The sequence below is a fragment of the Glycine soja genome, chromosome 8 (assembly GCF_004193775.1).
Source record: "Glycine soja cultivar W05 chromosome 8, ASM419377v2, whole genome shotgun sequence".
Classification (NCBI taxonomy): Eukaryota; Viridiplantae; Streptophyta; class Magnoliopsida; order Fabales; family Fabaceae; genus Glycine; species Glycine soja.
The window spans coordinates 19,620,877-19,643,039 of NC_041009.1; the positions used below are offsets into that span (position 1 = coordinate 19,620,877).

A 22,163-nucleotide genomic window follows, 5' to 3' on the forward strand; every position below is an offset into this window, starting at 1 on the left:
CCAAAAAAGTATGGATATGAACTTAGCATTGTGTGGTGTGAGAATAAGTTATTTAGGCACTTACTATTTACATCCCCCATTATTGTTAAGTACACCGCAATCTCTTTTTCTCTCTCTTTATACATCTTAATTACCCATTATACCTTTCTTTTCTTAAAGGAGTACACCCTTGAGAACTGTTTTCCTTTTGGAAATATCTTTCCAAAATATCACATATTTATTCCATAATTATATTTTTGAAACTATTTATTCAGCATATATGTTATTCTAGAAAGACATTTCCAGTAATTACAAACTTAATATCTTTGAAGTTGTAAATGCTTATCTTACACCCCCATGTTTGTTAGTCTTATTTTCATGCTATCATTAGTGTTCTTTAAATCCTATCTAAAATATTATTTTCTTCTACCTTTATTGTTCTTTAAACCCTAATTTTGAATCTCATCTTCACCTCATGGTATATATAAAAAAAAAAAAATACAGTTTTGGCAATGTTATGCCAAAAGCTATACCAAACTTCATCAAGAGTGCTAAAATTATTGGAGAAAGAGGATCGGGATCCATTAAGAAGATCATTCTTGTTGATGCTAAATTAAATTTACAATATGTTTCTTATATTCTTGTCATCATGCTTTTAAATTAAATAAGATTTTAGATAGAATATATATTGACAATATCTATATTTTTTATATTGCCATCCAATAGTAAATTATTATATAACAGAAAAAGATTAAGTTTTGTAATAATTATTTTAAGAGTTAGATCAAAATGATTTCTAATATATATTGATTTACAATGTAAAGTTTTTGCTAACAACTAATATATTTAAATTAAATTTTATGAAGCAATTACATAAAGCGTTAAGCATGTTTTTCTTATATAAAAGTACGGCTTGTTCTTGGTATATTTTTTTATAATTCATGGTATATATCTACCTTTTATGAATCATTGAATTGGAATAGGATATGTGAACCTAAAGGTAGATGTGGTGGACAAAGAAAACTACATGTATCTATACACAACAAATGAAGGGAATGTATTGTTGGACACATTGTAGAAGGTGTGTTATGAGTACAAATTGGTGGCAAGCCCTGTTGGAGGACATATCATCAAGTCCATAGTAAAATACTACACTAAAGGAGATGCACAACTCCTAGAAGAGTTTTTGAATGATAACTAAAATCTATATAATAAAGATAGGATTCAAAGTTAGGGCTTAAAGAACAATAAAGGTAGAATAAAAATAAGATTTTAGATAGGGTTAAAGAACATTAATGATAAGATAAAAATAAGACTAACAAATATGAGGTGTAAGATGCCTGGAAAGGGAAATGGGTTAGTGTACTCCTTTAAGGAAACATGGTATAATAGGTAATTAGAATGTAAAAAAGGAGATTGAAGTGTACTTAGCAAAAGTGTGGAATGTAAGTAGTTGTTATTTATATATGAATCAACTGCTTTTGAGCCTCACAAGGTTTTTTTTTCATATGTAAAGTGAACCTCTAATATATGAGTATTCATGAGGTGACCCGCGAACCCAACCCAACCCAAACAGATTGTTTGAGTTTTTTAAGTGTTTGGGCTAAACCTAACCCAATTCAATTAAACCTAGTACTAAATGGGTTGGGTAACAAGTTTTGAATTTTAGATCCATGACCCAACCTAACCCAAACATATATATTATTTTAATAATAAATAATAATAATAAGTAATCTTTCAAGACAATTGTTAAAGAACATATAGTACTAAATGATTTTCGTTATACCACAAGTCCTAAGCCTTTAATTTGTTACTATACCAATCAAAAAAGTTGACTAAATATACTTCATAAAGGTTATATTCTAGTGTTTTGGTTGTATTCACATTTGTTTTGATTGTATAACAGTAATAACCCTCTAAGATAGATTTTGGATTATATCTTTGTTTGATTAAGATTTTGGATTATTTAAAGGTTTTCTAAATGGTAGATATTAATTGGGATTTTGGATTATATCTCATTTTATTAATTGAGTGTACTCTGTTGTTGATACTTTTCCCTGGTATTGCATAAGTTGTCTTAGACAAATGGCAAATAGAAGTTGTACTGAAAGTGTCAATGCCTCAAGTCCTTTGCCACCCCCTTACTCCTTCTCGATGTCCTACTGAACCTGCACGTTGAAGCTCCACCACTATCAGAGAATAAGTGTTAGATGTTCTTACACAACAAGGGCTAGAAGTTTCATCTTCACAAGAAAAGGTGCTAAAAAGAAAACCTACTAGAACTCCTTCCCGTGTTTGGGTTTATTTTGATAGGGTAAATGATGATGCTTTTTGCAAGTATTGCCACAAATCATATAAGGCTAATAGTTCTAAACATGGAACCACTAATTTGACAAAGCATGTGAGAGACTGTCAGAAAAGGAAACAAGAGATTATTGCTCTTGGAAAGGGATTTAAGGGTGACACTAATGTTGTCACTATGAAACTTTTTAAATTCAATCAAGACTGCACTCATATAACACTTGCAAAGATAATAATTATGAATGAACTTTCTTTTCAATTTGTTGAAAATGAAAGGTTTAAGAATTTTATTCAAATCTTTAATTATAGATGAACTTCCTTTTAATTTTAGTACAATTTATTTAAATTTAAATTTTGTAAAATAAAATTATTTTTTAATTGTTGTGATTCAATTGACCCAACTCATTCATGATCGGACAGGTTGATTTGGAGTGGGTAGAAAATTTTCCTAACCCAACCCCAAATTTTTTTCATTGGGTTGGATGATGGATTTAGTCAAACCCGACTCAATCCAACCGTGTAAATCCTTACTCTAAGATTTGTTTGATGAAAAATGTATAAAAGTGGTTTTTCATGATAATGAAGATAAACAGGTGTTAGCTATGAGGATTAAAATTTTAAAATCATTAGGAATCAGAGTTATTAAATAAATATTAAAATAGTTTACCTATCAATTAAAACTAATTGATCATGGACGGTCCAAACTAAGTCAGGTAAATCACCGCGTAACAACCCTCATGAGGCCATCATGGCAAATCAGTTGAGTTTACAAAACTTAAGTCAGGCCAATGATTTCTCATTGTCAAAGTTATTGCTTTCAATTTTCTAGTTTTTTTATTCTGGTTGACTTTTTTTATGCCACCGTCATATTAATGTAGAATAATTCATCAATTTTATTGAGTTGATGACAAATATTTATTGAAAATTCTAACTAATAATTTTAACTGAATCTTCTTTAACTCCCTATTATATTTTTTTAATCTATTAGACTTGTATTCAATATTTATATAAAAGATTTCAAATCTAATTTCACTCAATGACATGACATGTTGATTTTTTTTTCCTGTTGACTAATTCTCATTAATTTAATTAACCTTGGATTTTTTTTTTTTCGTTTTCACATTTCCTTAAAATAATGGAAGCAACAGTCAAACGGAAGAAGACATTGAATTTCCATGAGCATGGTCTGACTATATCAATACTAATAAATAATAAATTTGATATGATAAGGAGCTTATATATATGATCATCATTCGCTCTCTTTTTCCCTTAATTAACTTTTCCTACAATCTCAGAGTGGCAATAAGTCATTCACGTACTGCAAAGATGCCTGCTTATGGGGTAAACATGAATGAGATGAATCTAAATTGTGTCCTTATGATCATATTGATGATTATATTACCCATCCTAGGGTTGCTTTTGTGGCTAGAAAATAAGTTATCCAATAATTTCTGTGAGAGCAATCATTACTCCAAATGGAAGGAACTAGTTCAGATCAATGATGAAATAAACAGCCTACTCTTTGGACAAGATGGGAACACTAGTAGTGCACACTGTGCTTGCTCCTTCTGTGGCCGATTAAGCGACATAGTCACAAGATGTTCATGCTGCAACACTGCTATATATTGGTAATACTATAAAGCTTCTAATATTCATTCACCCCTTTAATTCTCCCTTTTGTTGTTCAATTCTATGCATATACATATAATATTGAGAACACAACAATAGCCTTCACCAACATGTTCTCTAACTGATTGAAAGAAAACTAAATTTAGATTTTCTTAAGATCCACAGGTTAAGTCTTATAGATAAAAAAATGTGCATAATTACAAAAAAAAAAAAGACTGCATTATAAATGGTCAATCAAGTAAACCTTTACATTAACATGGTGATAAAAAAAATAAAACAAAAACCCTTTTGGAAAATTAAATATTTTCTTTTGCAGCGAACAAGAAAGAAAATATCCATGGGATTGTTAACTCAACTCCCATATGGTGTACCATTACACTCTTTTACTTAATTTATATATATATATATATATATATATATATATATACGTAGCTCATAAATATTCTCTTAAAATTAAAGGAGACAAGGAGACAACAAGGTTATCTCAATTTAATCATATAAAAAAATTCTCTTTGTGTGTATACATGCATGTCTGTTAATTTTTATTTTTCTTTGGTGCCGCATTCTCAACACCTTTTTAGATTTTCTTTTTTTTCGATTTCTCTTTTTTGATCAAAGCTAGAGTTATTGTTTTTTCTATCAAATAGATTGTTTCGAAGTTAATTTCAATTTGGCGATAGAGTTTGATGGGTTTCCTTTGTTGATTTTATCAGTTCAAATGCATGCCATGTTATGCACTGGAGGTTTTGCCATAAATATGAATGTGTCGAGATAGAAATGTCAGAAGATCTGCTGGAATCACCTTCTCATAGAACCCATTGCCTTCTCATGGAGCCTGAAAACGTAATGTTACTAATATTTTGACGCTTCAGTGCCTTAATTTGTTTCATTATGTTGACAGATTCAAGTTGACATTAATTTTCACTTCATCGTCATCAAAACACTAGTTAGAAGGGCCACATGCCAAAACAAATAGTCATATTGTTTGGGTTCTAAATAAAATATTACAACTAAGTTTTTAATTGTGAATCATATGCAACCTACCAAAAAAATATTGAGAGGGAATGTTTGGTTGAATAGAAAATTATAGATAATTAATATGCCAGACTTTTCTTAGTCTAGTTAAGTTATAATTGAAATTTTAATATTAATTAATTAATTGGACAGGATAAGTACTCATTCAATCAACTTGATGAGCAGAAAATATATGAGGGAGATGCTTACTACATTGAAGGAGGAGAAGAGCAAAATAGTGTTGAGTTGAGTGATGAAACAGCAATGCCTCGACATGGCAATATTAACGGTATCAATGGCTGTGTTGTGTGTGGTAATCCAAGCTGTAAAGCATGCTCAAGGTGCATAGTTATAAAATCTTGGTAAGTCTCGTAACCAAATTAAGTCAACCTAACTAAACATGTCAATGCTTACTTTCTTGTTTTCATGATTTTTTTTAAGCTGACTTAATTAATTAATGTTATATATATATATATATATATATATATAATATTGATTCCAATGTTATTTAACAAATGTTTCAACAGAAAGTCTTCGGACTTGTAACACGTCTTAATACTAGTAGTAGTCAGTTTTTGTTTTCTTTTGAGAGAACTGGTAGTAGTTAGTTAGGATGTTGACAAGTGTGAATATAAGAAAACCGTTTAAAGACATATACTTTTTTTTTTACTTTTATAAAAATGATAGTATTTGATTGAATTATTGCACTTTTTCTTAACTTAGTGTAAAAGGCTAAAGTTAAAAAACGTAATGCTTTATAAATATATTTTTAAAAAAATTAATAAAAACCTAAAGCAACAAATGAGAAAAAAAGTGGAAGGCGGGGGGTTTCGGTTAGAATTTCACAATGCTACTGTAATTTTGTACACATCCAATTAATTATTTTAAACTATAACTATATATACTTAAATGAATTTCTCCATAAATATTTATTTGAGAAAAAAAAAGTAGTTGAACTTCGTTTATAAGTCACCGCTAAGAAAGCTTCCATAAACGTTAATGTTAGTTTATTGAAAAAACTTAATTCATTATATATATTTTTTTCGTATAAGTATTTTTGGACAAACTTAATCTATTATATTATTTTAATTTAAATTTTTAAAGATTAAAATGTTTATAAATTCAAATTAAAATCTAATACATTCATTTAATCTTTAAAAAATTCAACAAACAAAAAATAAATCTATAAAGATCATTCCATTATTAGTCACTTCCTAGACTATCTCACATAAATCATCACTATGATTGTTATTGTTGTTGCTACCTCCATAATTATCATCGTCATCATCACTGTCGTCGACCGCTGTCACTATCACCTCTTTGTCATCATGATCATCGTTATTATCTGTATCATCATCATTATCATGACCACCACTATAGGCACCGTCATATTGTTACTCCAACCATTATTGACTACCATATCTTTGTTGCCTTGACTATTATCATCATTGCTAGCACCATTACCACCTTCCGTGTCATATCGGTACCATACTTTTAATTAGGTCCTCCAAATGAAAATTCAAATAGATTCAATTGACACAATTGAAATTTAAAGAACTAAATCACATAATTATGAAACTTGTTTTTTTGGAGGATAATTATGATACTTTGAAGACTAAAAGTGAAATTAAGTCTAAATTCACATTTTTCACATTTTAGAAATTAACTGATAGTTTATTAATTACATTAGGTTAGTTTTGTTAAAAATCAAATTTTAAATTTGGTCACAAGGAGTATTAAGAACTGACTCTCTATGGTTCCAGTATTTAGTATCATTTTTTATTTTAGTCTTTATTTATAAGACTTCTCTTTTACGTGTCATTAGTTAAAATTATGGTGGCGTTAATTTTGTTGTTCATAATCGTTATTGAAATGAAATATGTTATTTGAGAAAAAACAAATATTAATCAACTAATTAAATTTGACACTACTATTATATTATAGGAAATTTTAAATCGTTTTCATAATAGTTTTGATCATATAACTAGGGATTAAAATATAAATTTCTTTCAAAGATTATAACTCCAAATGATATTAAATATTAAGGGTACGTACTTTTTAAATCTAACCTGTATTCAATGACTCTTTAATTAGTTGATCAACTAGATTGTCTCTGTATTTCGATATTTGACTTTCATTTTTTATTTTGACAGCGATATTTGACCTTCATTAAAAATCACAGACCACGTACGTCAAAATGAACAAAACTCTGTTTATCATAACTTCACATTTGTTTTTACCACAAATGATGTAACACAGTTACTTCTTCAAAAACTAATAGATGCTCCAAATTTCTTGACTGACATAATTTTTTTAATCAATGATTTACTGACATATATTTTACTTCTATGATTGAAAACGTCAAAGTGAAAATATTTTTACTGGGAAAACTATATAAAAACAGATATCGTGAGCATTTCTGCAAAACATTTCGCATACCAGCTAGGATTAGTTATCGCGACTCATTTTCTTTATTAATATTTTTTTCGTATATTATAAATCTAATTAAAAATTTCTATATGATTAATATAAAGATATTTACATTGTTAATCAATTAAATTAAAAATCATTTTAAATATAACTTTTAAGATATTTATTATAAAATTTAAAAGTATCATATATAATAACATTTAATTGGATAACAATGTGAAAAACTTTTATATTATTATTGTAATTTAATTATTTATTTTGAAAATAGTTTTTTTAAAAATATATTATATATTTTAAAAATCACTATAATTATTCATTTTTTAAAATAATACAATTGTTAGAATATAGGAATAAAATTTTTGAAAAATATCTTAAAAACCATTTCATAATTTTTAAAAAATAAATAAATAAACGGCGCATTGAACATGCACACCACTCATTCAAAATTCCAATCGAAATTCTTAATTATATAACTTTTTATATTTTTTTAAGCATTTACCTTCTTTATCCTACGCCATGTGATCCATTCAAATTCTTATATTATATGTTAGTACTACTATTCTGTAGTTTACTTTAATTTCTGGTATAATTTAATACTACATCTGGATCTGGTACTTAATTTTTATATAAAAAAAAATGATAGTCAGCAAAAATGATATAAAATATACTATCTCCATCAGAATTTCTCGAAACTTGAATGATAAGTTGCCTTAATGTGTGAAACCTATTTCTGGCAAATTTTTATACGAGTCATAGTGACACCTTTATTATTATTATTATTATTATTATTATTATTATTATTATTATTATTATTATTATTAAGAATAAGCGGTAGAACTGAAAATGGGGGACACCCCAATATTATCATATGTCAATTACATACTAAAATTGCCAGCAAAAGTTCACATAAATTTATTATAAAGGCCTAAGTTTGAATGAAATATTACTATAGACGGTTGTTAATGTTCAAAATCTTAATATTTAATGTTTATTTTAATATTATTTTATTCTTTAGGATGCGAAAGTCAAAATTTACATGTATATAACAAAATAATTACAAAAGTTTTAGGATGTATAATATGTTTGATTATTAAGGATTAAATAAAATATTTAAATTAATAGTTGACTCTTGATCTAAGCGTTCGATTGTAAGATTTTTATAATTATCCATTGTGAATTCAGCGGTCTTAGGATTCTTCTTCAATTAGATTTTTTTTTATCTTCATAACTCTTCAAATGAAAAGAAGAGAAATTACGTGTGACGATTCAATATAGAGACTATTTTCTTATAGTATGTTAATATATTAGGTTTTTCCATGATCCTTTAATGAAGTTGTTAATTTAAGTTCATATCACTTTATTTTATAGTTTAATATATTCAATTAATTTTATTACATACAATAAAACTCACTAGTGATGATTAATAGTTAATATAATTGGCTTAAAATTTTATTTTGCATTAATTATTGGAATAAAAAATTCCAATAGTTAAATGCAACTTCCTTATTTATTTTTTTTGTTTTTCTTTTCAAAATTATCGATTCTACTTTCACAAATTGTTAAAATTTTAACAATTTCACAAACTACTTTATGAAAGTATATTAACAGTTTCTTGAAGCAAAAAATGCGGATTGATTGTATGGATATGTAGATAGAGACACATGAAGAAGGACTCCCTAAATGCCATTGTCTCAAATCCAGCCCTCTACACTCCTATAAAACACTACCCCTCATTATCACTACTTCTCTATACGTGTCCCTGCACTTATTCTTTTATTTTATTTTTTTTAATCATGTTATTGATATAAAGTATTTATAAGTTTTATTAATGATAATGAATCTTTGTTGAAGATTTCAATTGATCACTTTTAATGAGATTTTTTTCTTTCAATCTCATTTTTTTCATCTACGAGACTCAAATCCAAATAACTTAGGTTTCCACGCATTAGTTCATTGTTGTAGGTGGTGGAGTTGTTGCCATTGTCGTGCACAATTCACTCATCGTCGTCCCCTTATAGACTGATCCTAACCTTCCATTGCTGAACACCTCCATCGGCCTTAATTATATATATCTTAGCGACCCAAACGGGTAGTTTAGAGGGAGAAAAATATAAAAAATACATAAAAGAGATACATTTTGATAGAGCAGCAGAGACCTTAAGCACAGGAACAGGAAATGAACTCACCAACAAGGAAGAACAGAGGGTGCAGATAGTAGAAAAGCCCAAACGAAAGGTGACAAGGCCTGCATACCTGGATGACTACGCATGAGGGTAAACCAGGAATTGAACCACAGCTTCCGCATATCCAGCCAGCACCAATCCATATCCAGCTTGATTGGAATTGTCTCTCTTAACTAGACAAATACAAACTAATTCTGTTATAGGAATATTCCTGCATACAAGCCAATCCAAAATCTGTTATCAGGAGTTGTTATAAATACCTATGTAATCAAACAATCAAGCATGCAGAAAATAATACTTTCCTTTTCATTGCAATTCTCTTCTTCCTTAGTTCTGGAGGCACTGGCCATCGAAGCCAGACCCCTTTTGCACCTATTACATTTAGTAAACTGGAGGAGGTGCATTAATTAGGAACTGCCCCTACTATATATAAATGCTAAAACCCAATACTAGAGTGCCACCCATTTTAAGCACATATACCTGAGTATTATCATAAAGTTATGCTTCTAATTTAAAAATAACTTCTAAAAAAATTTAAAGCTTAGTCCAATTTCAAATTTAAAGCCAATTTCATATCTAAATCAGGCACTAAAATTTTCCTGAGCTTAATATTAATTATATCACACAGTTTTTTAAGAAATTAATTATATATATCCATATTTGTTTTATTTCAAGATTTACATGCCTAATTAAAATATTTCATTTTTAGAAAGAAAAAAAATTAATCCTATGCAGACATATGAAATGGTGTCTTTCTTTCTTATTTTAAGATCAATGTTGGGTTTACTTCACATGGCTTTAAGATTTTATGCTCTTTTTTTTTCAGCTCACGAACATGCCAGCATTTTGATTGGAGATCAGGGCATAGGTTTCAATGTCTTGTTGAGAAGGAAAATTCATCTGAAGCAGCATTGGTCAATCAAGCAAGACCTGCTTATGGAAATGTAATTTTTCATTGCCTGGTAAAATTTAAAATGTCAATATATATGGATAAATGCTACTTTAATCATTAGAAAAATGAATTTATTGAATAACAAGTTCATCATTAAACGATTGCAAAACTACATTGCATTATATATCTGTCACATTACAAAATGATTAAAATATGATATATCTAGAGTTACTATAGATATTAAGTTTCGGTTTTTCTTTCTTCACAGGTTGAAAATCATAAAAACTCAAATGAGGTGGAAGATAATGCTCATTTATCTATTCCTCTTTGCTTGGAATTTCTCTCAGGTCTCTATCATATTATCCGTCTGTCTATATAAGCTCTTTCTTATATGTTTTTGTATTTTGGTTTCATTCCAATTTCTATTCATTTATTTCTGAAAATCCAAAATGAGAACATAGCTAATTGTATTATGTCTTTGCTTGGTTTATGCAAAAGGAAACACCAACTCTAGGGCCTTGAATTCAAGTTCTCTGTCTCAGGTATGATTGACATTGGAACTTTGTTTTAACTTGTAAGAAATGGTTACTTGTGACTTAATCTTCCATTGTAATGCAGGACGCAACCAATAATGCCCGGGAGGTTGAAGATCAATTGAGAAGCCTAAAAAAAGAATTGGCAAAGATTAAGTATAGTTGTCATTTGTGATTCTAAATTTATTTTTAGCAAGCAATAGTATAGTCATATGGAAATCTCAATCATTTGTTTTCTTTTAAGTATTGTGAAATTTATAATTTACTATTTTATTTTATTATATTGTTAAAATGTTTAATTGATATATTATTTATAAATATTTTATTTTTATTTTTATATAAAGTGAACTCTCACGAGTCTACATGAATTTTTGAATTTGATAACCTTGCATACAGTTATGCAACTATCCATTTTAACTCTTATACACATGATACATCTTCATCATCTTTATTGCATATTAGTATTAGAAACACAATATGAGTAGGTTTGTTTTACACATTCAACCTGCATTGCTATCAAACTTTCAATAAGTTGTCAAAATAATAACTGACGGGATCTAGCTGAGTTGATTGAAAAAGGAGCATGTGTTGTAAATTCTCGGATACCTGTCTTCAATTCCTACTGATCCAAAAAAGAGTTGTCAAAAAATAATATTTGATGTTGTTAGAGATGAGAACATAACACTACGGTCAGAGTGCGACGAATGGGGGGCACGAGCAAGGAATTCTATCGATAGACTTTACAGCTTCAAGAAAGAAAATGAACACCAGGTGATTGCATGACAATCCAAAATTGAAGTGAGCTTAATTGTGCACATTGTAGCCATTTTTTTTTATCATTCTCACATTTTGTGTTCTCCATTTTCAGTTGTTTATTTTGAAGCAAGAAAATGAATTGATATCAAATGCTGAGAAGCAAGCTTGTCAAATGATTAATAGTTTATCTCAGAGGCTACACTGCTTGCAGATTGCAGTGGAAAGTGGAGTTGAAGAGAGGCAAAAACAAGAAGAATATGTACATATGCTACAGGTATATATTTTTCATAATTGTAGTTCCTAAAAGAAGTAATTTTTGAAGGAAAGTCAAAGTATCATTAAGTTTCTTTGCTTCAAGTCAAAGTATTCATTGGAAGTTTTCAATTTACAGAATGAATGTACTAAGGCTAAGATAGAGCTACAAGAACAGAACAAGTGCATCCAGAGGCTCGCACTGGAGCTTGATAAGACCACTCAATTTGTTGTGAGAATAACTGAACAGACAAGACAAGTTTTTTCTTAATTTCTAGAGAGGACAAGACTTTTATGCTTTATGTCACTTACTCTAGTTTTGAATTTTGAGGTTTTCTATTTATCATTTCAAAATTCTATACAGGTATCCCAGGCTAATTAGTTTGAGCAGAAATCTAACCTATACTAGACAAGTAACTAGAGAAAATAAAATAAAATAAAAATCTGGAAACATAGTAGAATATTAATCTGTTTTCATATTCAAGAAAAAATATACTGTGAATCATGAACAATGTATTTCAAATATCTAAATTCATTATATTCAAAAGAAAATGTTACTTCCCCACGCAAGAATTCATTATATTCATATGATAGTTTAAAATAACACATTTGTCACTGTCCCTACACAAGAATTCATTATACTAGGGGTGATTACGCCAGCTCTAACATGATAATTTATTACTTTCAAAAGAATGTTACTCATAACATCTATGTTGAATAAGGAATCACATGTCATTGATTATAACAAAACTTAAAGATTTATAAACGGATATTAGATAATTTTCAGAATTATTGATCAAATGTTATTTTTATCATGAGAACTGAAGTTGCTTTTACAATTACGTAGGGTTGTTCAATTTGTCTAACCAATGAGAAGAACATGACCTTTGGTTGTGGACACATGGTAAACTCCAAGAAACACTGCCATTTTTTCAATTTCATTTTCTTGCAATGATGATTTATAAGTGGTTCAAATGCAGACTTGTTTAGAGTGTGGATCAAAAATTCACAAGTGTCATATATGTCGAAGGAAGATCACCATCCGTATAAGGTTGTTTTCTGATTAATTGAGGGAGGAATTAATAGGCATTATCTAACAATGCCATTATGTGGGTGACCCGCCATTAGAGAGAGTTTGTTTCAAAACTTCTACATATGCTTAGTAATATAAGAGCAAAGTCTTCACCATTAGATTTTACAAGAATGTTTATATTTAAATACCCATAAATTTCAAACACCTAGTTGATACTTTTGTTTTCTCTCTATTTTTCTTTTCCTATCAAATCATATATCACTGATCATATCTACATTTCTCTCTATTTTTCTCTTAAGGTGTCACATAGCATGTGGGAATGGATGTCTATTTATATTTATTCATTTTACAATGATAGTCAAGATGATACATTATATAGAGGTCATGTGACCCCGCGCGCGTGTGTGTGTGTTGACCAAACCTTTATCTTTTCTTTTCCCCATGAATCCTCTACAATATTTCTTCTTTTTTTTAAAATAGTTCTACAATATTTCTATATAAGAATATTTAAGTGAAGTTGAAAATTTTGGGTTTTGTATAAGAATATTTCTCCAAAGAATGTTTAATGTAAGTGAATTTCTCCAAAGAATGTTTAATGTAAGTGAACAAATAAGAGGAAGAAAGTGAAGAATTACATGAAAAATAAAGATTGAAATGCTATAAATGAAAGCAGGTAAAGAAAAATAGTAATGGAAAGTTTTAATTCAAAAAATAAAAGATGAAAGCAATAAAAATCAAATATAGAGTAATTTAGGCTTGTGTAACATGCAAAGGTAAAAATGAGCTTATGGCGGGAAAGTTTGTTACGCCTTCAGAACACGTGGCAATTGATCCGGGTCTAATAGAAAGAAGGCGAGGCTCACGTGTGAAGAAACCCAGTATAAAGCTTAAGAGATTTCAACAAAATTAGGTGTGTAAGGTAACCTTTTCTCTCTGGATCTCTTCTGATCTCTTCCTGGATACTCTTTTCCTTGTACCTTCCCAAATTCCCTTTCTCCACCTTCTCATGTATCCTCTCTGCAAGGTTTTAGGAACAATTGAAGACTATACAGAACAGAGCAAGGCATCACTCATAGTTCCTGTTTTCAATTTGAATTTCTTCTCTAAGACACAATCTGAGCAATCTATTTTTACTGTAAAAATTGTTGAAAATTCAATACAAATTTTATGTTCTACATTTCATTGGTGCTTTCATTGTCATCAATGGCTGACACTAGCCTCAAAACGTTGCAAGACCAAATTACTGCACTTACGAGCTGGATGAATGATCAAATTGAATGAGATCAGATTCAACGTGATCTCCAGGTTCAGTTTCAGAAATCGCAGCAAGATCGCTTAGACCTCATGCAATAGTTGATGGACTTGTTGATTGCGAATAGTGTTCAGCACAATGATGGTTCAAACTCAGAAGGTGGTCCTTCACATCAAACCTCGCCGCTGAATGTTGTTTCACTGGTGAAAGATATTTCGCTTGGATTTCCCCATTTTGATGGTTCTACTCCAGTGCTAGAATGGATCTTTAAGGCTGAGAAGTTCTTTTCGTATCACAATACTCCAGACGCTTCGCATGTTGATATTGCTACTATGCATTTTGACAAGGATGTTGTTCCATGGTTTCAGATGCTACAGAAGTTAGCTGCGGTATCTACTTGGTCAGAATTGACTAAGGCTCTGGAATCTCAGTTTGGACCTTCACTATTTGACAATCCTATGGTTGAGCTTTTCAAATTGCAACAAACAGGTTATGTTTCTGAGTATTATTTGCAATTTATGTCTCTTGCAAATCGTTCCATTGGTCTTTCAGAGGATGCATTTTTTAATTGTTTCATCAGTGGTTTAGATCCTGATATTAGATGTGATGTGATTGTTATGACTCCTTCTACTCTATTGAGGGATGTTGCTTTAGCGAAATTGTATGAAGAGAAGTATAATCCTACTGTTAAGACTATCAAAATTAATTTTGTTCAACGTTATTCTCAACTGTCCTCTAATACAAAATATCCTACTCAAGCAAAATCTGTTACTAAGACACAACTTCCACCTCTGTTGCCTACACCACCTGGTCCACCGTTGAAAACTTCAAATGTGAAATGTATCAGTCCTGCTGAGATGCAATTGCATAGGGAGAAAGGCATTTGTTATTTCTGCGATGATAAAGTTACATTTAATCATCGATGTCCTAATAAGTAGTTGTTGTTGTTACAAATGAAGGAGGAAAGGGTTGATAACCCTGGTGATTCATTACATCATGATAATTCGATCACTGATTCAATTATTCATAAGGATCATCATCTTTCTTTTAACGCTCTGAAGGGAGGCCTTGGTGTTGGTACTATTAGATTCTTGGCTTATGTGGACAAACTTCCAGTGATAGTATTAATTGATGGTGGCAGCTCTGATAGTTTTCTACATCCTTGCATTGCTAAATTTTTAAAGTTGCCTGTTGAACCAGCTACTAAGTTCAAAGTAATGGTTGGTCATGGAAACTATATGACTGTTGAAGGATTAGTTAAAAAATTGAGAGTGCAAGCTCAGGGTAATGTGTTTCACTTACCGGTGTTCTTATTGCCTATTTTTGGAGCTGACATGATTCTTGGGGCTAGCTAGTTAAAGACTATTGGTCCACATATTGCTGATTGTGAGCATTTCTAGTTGAAATTTTTGTTAGATGGTAAGTTCACCACACTGCAATGGGAGCATAATTTAGGCCCTACTCATGCTCAATTACATCATATTCAAAGAATGATTTCTACTAAGGCTATTGTTGAAATCTATAGCATGCAAGTGATTGAAGAGAATTCAGTTACTTTTCCCTTACCAGATCTTCCAGCTGACATAGAGCCTGAGCTAGCCTTGTTATTACACAGTTATGGTGAAGTACTTTCTACTCCTTCGAGTCTTCCCCCTCAAAGGTCTCATGACCATTCTATTCCTTTGATAGAAGGATATCCTCATAGCCAAAAGGAGGAGATTGAAAAGTTAGTGGCTGGAATGATTGATGAGGGAATTATCCAGCCTAGTAAAAGTCCTTTTTCCTCACCAATTATTTTGGTAAAGAAGAAAGATGGTTCTTGGAGATTTTGTACGGACTATAGAGCTTTGAATGCCATAACCATTAAGGATACTTTTCCTATACCTACTGTTGATGAGTTGATTGATGAGTTGTATGGTGCATCTTATTTTTCCAAGTTGGACTTAAGATCTGGATATCACCAGATTTTACTTAAACCAGAAGATAGATGTAAAACTGCCTTTAGAACTCATCATGGCCATTATGAATGGCTAGTAATGCCCTTTGGTTTTACCAATGCTCCAGCCACTTTTCAAAGTTTGATGAATGATATTTTTGCTGGCTTACTTCGTAGATTTGTTTTAGTATTCTTTGACGATATCTTAATCTATAGTTCTAATTGGAAGGACCATTTACATCATCTGGAAGTTGTGTTGCATATTCTTAAGAAACAAAAACTCTACGCTAGATTTTCTAAATGCTGTTTTGGTGTCACTAAGATTGAATATTTAGGTCATACATTATCTGGTGATAGAGTATCTATGGATTTGAGCAAGCTGGAGGCTGTTAAAAACTGGCCAGAACCTACTAATTTGAAGCGGCTGCGAGGATTTCTTGGCCTCATTGGTTATTATAGGAGGTTTATTAGATCTTATGCTAATATAGCAGCACCACTTACTGATCTATTGAAGAAGGACTCTTTTAAGTGGAATACTTTTGCAGCTAGTGCCTTTCTGAAATTGAAGGAGGTTATGACTTCTGCTCCTGTGTTAGCTATTCCCAATTTTCAGTTTCCTTTCACCTTGGAGACTGATGCTTCTGGAATAGGGATAGGTGCAGTTTTGAGGCAAAACAACCATCCTATTGCATATTTTTCAAAGAAATTGTCTCCTAGGATGCAGAAACAATCTGCCTATACTAGAGAGTTCTTTGCTATTACTAAAGCTATGGCTAAATTTTGACATTACCTTTTGGGGCATAAATTTTTTATAAAAACTGATCAAAGAAGTTTGAAAGAGTTGCTTGATCAGAAATTGCAAACACCTGAGCAACAACAATGGTTACCAAAGTTTCTTGGTTATGATTTCACTATTCAATATAAGCCTGGGAAGGACAACATACTTGCTGATGCCTTGTCCAGGAGTTTTTTTATGGCTATTTCTGGTCATGTACCTGCCTGGAAGGAAAAAGTGGCTGATCTTATTCAAAATGATTATAAGTTAGCTAAGTTGTATAAGTCTTGCCTTATAGGGACACCACCATCTTCTGATTATACTATTCAACATGGCTTACTTTTCTTTAGAAATAAAATTTTTCTACCTGCCAATCTTGAGCTGTTAAATCTGATTATGCAGGAGTTCCATGCTTCAAAATTGGGTGGTCATGCTGGAGTTAATAAAACAATTGCATGAATTGCCTTACAATTTCATTGGGTAGGCATGAGAAAAGATATTATGCGATTTGTTAAAGAGTGTGTCATTTGTCAGCAAGCAAAAGTTGATCACCTGTTACCTACCGGGTTATTATAGCCCTTACCAATTCCTCAACAAATTTGGGAAGACTTAGCTATAGATTTCATCGTGGCATTACCCTTGTCTCAGGGATATTCTATTATCTTTGTGGTGATTGACCGGTTATCCAAGTTTGGATACTTTATACCCTTGAAGAGTGGCTTTACTAGTAAGGTGGTTGCTGATGTTTTCATTTCCAACATTGTTAAGGTGCATGGTATGCCTAAAACAATTGTTTCTGACAAAGATCGTGTTTTCATAGCTACATTTTGGCAAAATTTGTTCAAAGCTCAAGGTACTACATTAGCAATGACCTCTTCATACCATCCTCAATCAGATGGTCAAACTGAAAATTTGAATAAAACTCTAGAGATGTATTTGAGGTGTTTCATTTTTTATAATCCAAAGAAATGGGTGTCTATGCTTCCGTGGGCACAATTCTGGTATAATACCTCTTTTCATCAGCATGACCCCATTTCAAGCAGTTTTTGGTAGGCATCCTCCTATTGTGCTTCGTTATGAGATTAACCCTTCCGATCCAGTGGATTTATAGGAATCCTTGAAAGAAAGAGGTCAATTGTTGGGGCAATTAAAAGGTAATCTGTTGAAGGCTCAAGTGTATATGAAGCAGTAGGCAGATAAAAAAAAAAAAGAAGAGAGAATTGCACTTACAAGTGGGTGATTTGGTTTTAGTCAAGTTGCAACCTTATCGCCAGCATTCAGTTGTTTTAAAAAGAAATCAGAAGTTGGGTTTACGTTATTTTGGACCCTTTAAGGTCACTAAGAAGATTGGAACAATTGCTTATGAATTACAGCTTCCTACTACTGCTTGAATTCACCCAATTTTCCACATTTCATTACTAAAACCTTTTCATGGTGCTTCTTAGACACCTTAAGTTCCCTTACCATTAAGTTCTAATGAGTTTGAGCACTTGTAAAATTAGGCTCATTATATAAGCAACTCATTTAAGCACTTGTATAAGCAATTCCGATAGTAATAGAGGTTTGCTTAAAACAAAAGTGAGTGTTTAACTTTTTCTTTTGTTTGTCTTCATATTTTAGGCTTGGAAAATTAGGCTCATTATATAAGCAACTCATTTAAGCACTTGTATTTCATATGCTCTTAAGCAAGTTTGTTATAGAAACTCACATTGGAGAAAAAAATGATTGGATTGCTTAAAATTGAGGTGAGACAAATATATAAGGTTGCTTATATAATGAGCATTGAATATGCTGTAAGATTGTCTTTAGAGCATCTAGAATGAAGTTGCTTAACAAAAATTGTGGTTGGAACATTTAACACCATGTTTATATTAACAACCTTGTAACTATTTTTTATCAATAAAAAACCTATTTTCCAAGCCAAAAATATGAAGACAAACAAAAGAAAAAGTTAAACACTCACTTTTGTTTTAAGCAAACCTCTATTACTATAATTATATATATTTATGCCAATAATTATTTACCACCTTACTTTTTTTAATTAATAGAGATGAATTGGAGCCTAATTCATATTGTGTTTAGAACATTTAGAACACAATTGCTTATGCAAGTAGCTTGAAAATAAGATGTGTTTTTCAAAAAAACTATGGTCCAAAAGATTTGACAAGACATTTATATAAGTAACTTTGCTTAACTATTTTTTATTAGTATAAAAAAGGTAATTTCCAAGTAAAAAATTTGTAGACAAATAAGAAAAATTAACTTAAGCACTCACTTTAGCAAGCTTAACATGTGAGTGAATTTTTGTACAATTTTTTAATCTACGCAACATTGTATGACCCACAATTTATGATAAAATACCAATTTAAACAATCATACATTATATATGTTAGTAGTCATAAATATATAAAAAAAATTTGTAACACCCCAAGTTGAGTATTAGGAATATACCTTAAAGAGAATCCGTCCTAGGACCTTTCTGTTATACTTTCTATAAATTGTTGTTGTTTTTATTATTGTTGTTGTTGTTTGTGATGGTATTATATTAGTGTGGATATTATTATTATTATTATTATTATTATTATAGTTTTGTCTGATTGTTATATAATTATGTAAGTGTTATAATTATTATATTTAATGTTTTAAAAGTTTTAGATTAAGTTCTTATTATTAGAATGCTTGAAAACTGGCCAAGTTTGGTGTTAGTTTTATGATGAAGACCATAGAAAGACTATGTCATATCTTTAGTTATATTTGTTTGATCGACTAAGATGGTGTTTACACCATTGGAAAATTTGTTGAAAAAGCTAGAATTTATCCCTACATATTTGAAACTAAAATCGGCTTCCATCTTAGAGAAAATTAGCTCCAAAGTCACACATTCGGTAAAATAACCTCATCAAACCCTTTCTTCTCCTATATATATAGAAGATCATCAAGCCTTAGGAGCACCACAAAATAAAGTGGGCTTAGCATTAAGTGTGAAGCCCCTTATAGTTAATGTTTTTTTTATCTTACTTAATGTTTTCAAACTTGGGGCGCAAAGGTGACATGGGGTTGCGTTTTAAATTACGCTCATGTTTTAGCCTTAGTTAAGAGTTAGGGATGGACAACTCCACAAAGTTCATGTGGGTTAGTCAGAGTTTGTCTCCATGCTTTCTTGGTGAGTGTTTCCCCTATCCTTCTTTTGTTATTGTCTCCTTTAGTTGTTGGTGTATGCTTTTATTTTTTTCCATTTATATTTAATTGGATGGGTTAGGAATACTATGACACCCTCAACCCCGATATATATATATATATATATATATATATATATATATATATATATATATATATATATAAACAAAATATATAAAAATATCGGTAACCAAATTCACACGGGTAAAAGGTTCACATTCACTTCATTATTATCAATTAAAACTTAATAAAACATATTCGGCTCAAAATAAGGCCGTCAAAATTTACAAAAATATTTTGTTAAATCAGTGAGATAAAATAAAATAGACTAACATCATGCAATTAATATAAAAACTTATGTCCCACTATCACATCCTATCAGAGCATTGTGTCCCAACGTCTTTCAGCATAAGGTTCCTTAAAGCGATTCACCTAGTCATCTGCTCCCCCGAACACAAAGTTCAAGATCATCACAGAATCCAAACACAAATAACACACAGGAAGTGAGTTATCACATTCCTAACTAATAAAGAAGCAAGACAACTAGATACACATATCATATAAACAAAATAAAACTTACTTAAATATAACTCACATAATTCCACCACTTTGTCATTCAAAATTCACCTTTCAATCTTCAATCATCAATTACATTATACAAGAATCACACACTTTGATCAAGACATAATAACACATCAATTTCATAATAAACAATTAGCAAGCGTATGCAACAGTTATGCTAAGACTCAATCCTATATGTAATGTGGTACCATGTCAGTGAAAAATTACCTTGGGGCACTTAGGAGTACATAACAAGACACACCACACAATGGGTTTGTCAGGTCACTCTCACTAAGTAAGATCATAGGGAGACTAGTCAGGGTCACGATGTTTTACAAGAATGCTCCAACCATATGGGATCAGCATAAGCTTAAAGAAGCACTCGAACTCGGTGACCCCCAAGGCCTACACTCCGAAGAGTCCGTCAGAGCCTCTCCCTCCTGATTCAGGTCCAACCCCTCAAATAATTTTTTCATGCAGACACTGCTCATGAATTTTACAATACCAACAACCTCACACTCGTGTTTAAAACACATTTAACACAATTGCGCTACAATTTAACATTGGTTCCTAAATAGGAAACCTACAATTTTTCTTTAACACTGCATATCAATACTTTTCTCAAGATAACACTAGTCGGGTTATTGTATAATTCACAACTTACAACACAAGTAATGTCACATCAAGTGTTAACCACACACTAATTCACAACCAAAACTCATTCACAATTTCACATCTCATAATGTTACAACCCACCATCACAAGTTTACACGTATCACACAAATTAACACATGTTCAACTTTGTACTTATACTCAATCTCAATAACAATACCATAATCTCAAAGCAAGATGTTATTTCACCATTCATCACATATTTCATTTACAAACACTGCTCATGAATTATACAATATACACGACCTCACACTCGTGTTTCAAACACGTTTAACACATTGCGCTATAATTTAACACTGGTTCCTAACTAGGAACATACACTTTCTTTTTAACACTGCACATAAACACTGGTCAGGTTATTGTATAATTCACAGCTCACAATATCATTATTGTAACATCAAGTGTTTAACACATCCACTTATTCACAACCAAATATCATACCCACAATTTAACATCTCATAACATTCCTAATGATATTCATAAGGTACAACATACACATGTTCATCAAATCTAACCATAATATTCTCAAACTCCAACACTTAATAATTTTTGGAATCATACTATAACAACTCTACAATATTATTTACATAAAATATTAATATAAATAAATATATAACTAATTATATATATATAAACTAGCATACATCATATTGGATCACGAATTTCAAAGTTAGTTTTCAATGCACAAATTCTAAATAATTATATGAACACTTTGGTCCATTTCAATTATGATATTAATTTTAAACTATATAAAAAAAACCTAAAAAGCATGAAAAAGAGAAAATACA

At 30.7% G+C, this 22,163-nt stretch overlaps 1 protein-coding gene across 3 annotated transcripts; it reads left to right on the forward strand.

The window, feature by feature from the left end:
* The first annotated feature begins 3,572 nt into the window (after window positions 1–3,572).
* On the forward strand, window positions 3,573–13,232 carry LOC114424518 (ubiquitin carboxyl-terminal hydrolase 15-like). Of its 3 annotated transcripts, none has more exons than XM_028391374.1 (12): window positions 3,573–3,908; window positions 4,623–4,752; window positions 5,077–5,285; window positions 10,363–10,498; window positions 10,697–10,775; window positions 10,927–10,970; window positions 11,047–11,117; window positions 11,630–11,732; window positions 11,830–11,991; window positions 12,109–12,201; window positions 12,817–12,873; window positions 12,950–13,232. In XM_028391374.1, the coding sequence occupies exons 1-12, from the start codon at window positions 3,607–3,609 to the stop codon at window positions 13,034–13,036; spliced, it is 1,473 nt and encodes a 490-aa protein (XP_028247175.1). In that variant the 5' UTR covers window positions 3,573–3,606; the 3' UTR covers window positions 13,037–13,232. The 3 variants fall into 3 exon arrangements, with proteins under 3 accessions (XP_028247175.1, XP_028247176.1, XP_028247177.1); XM_028391375.1 differs by having other exon boundaries at window positions 10,363–10,480; XM_028391376.1 differs by having other exon boundaries at window positions 5,110–5,285.
* The last annotated feature ends 8,931 nt before the right edge of the window (window positions 13,233–22,163 follow it).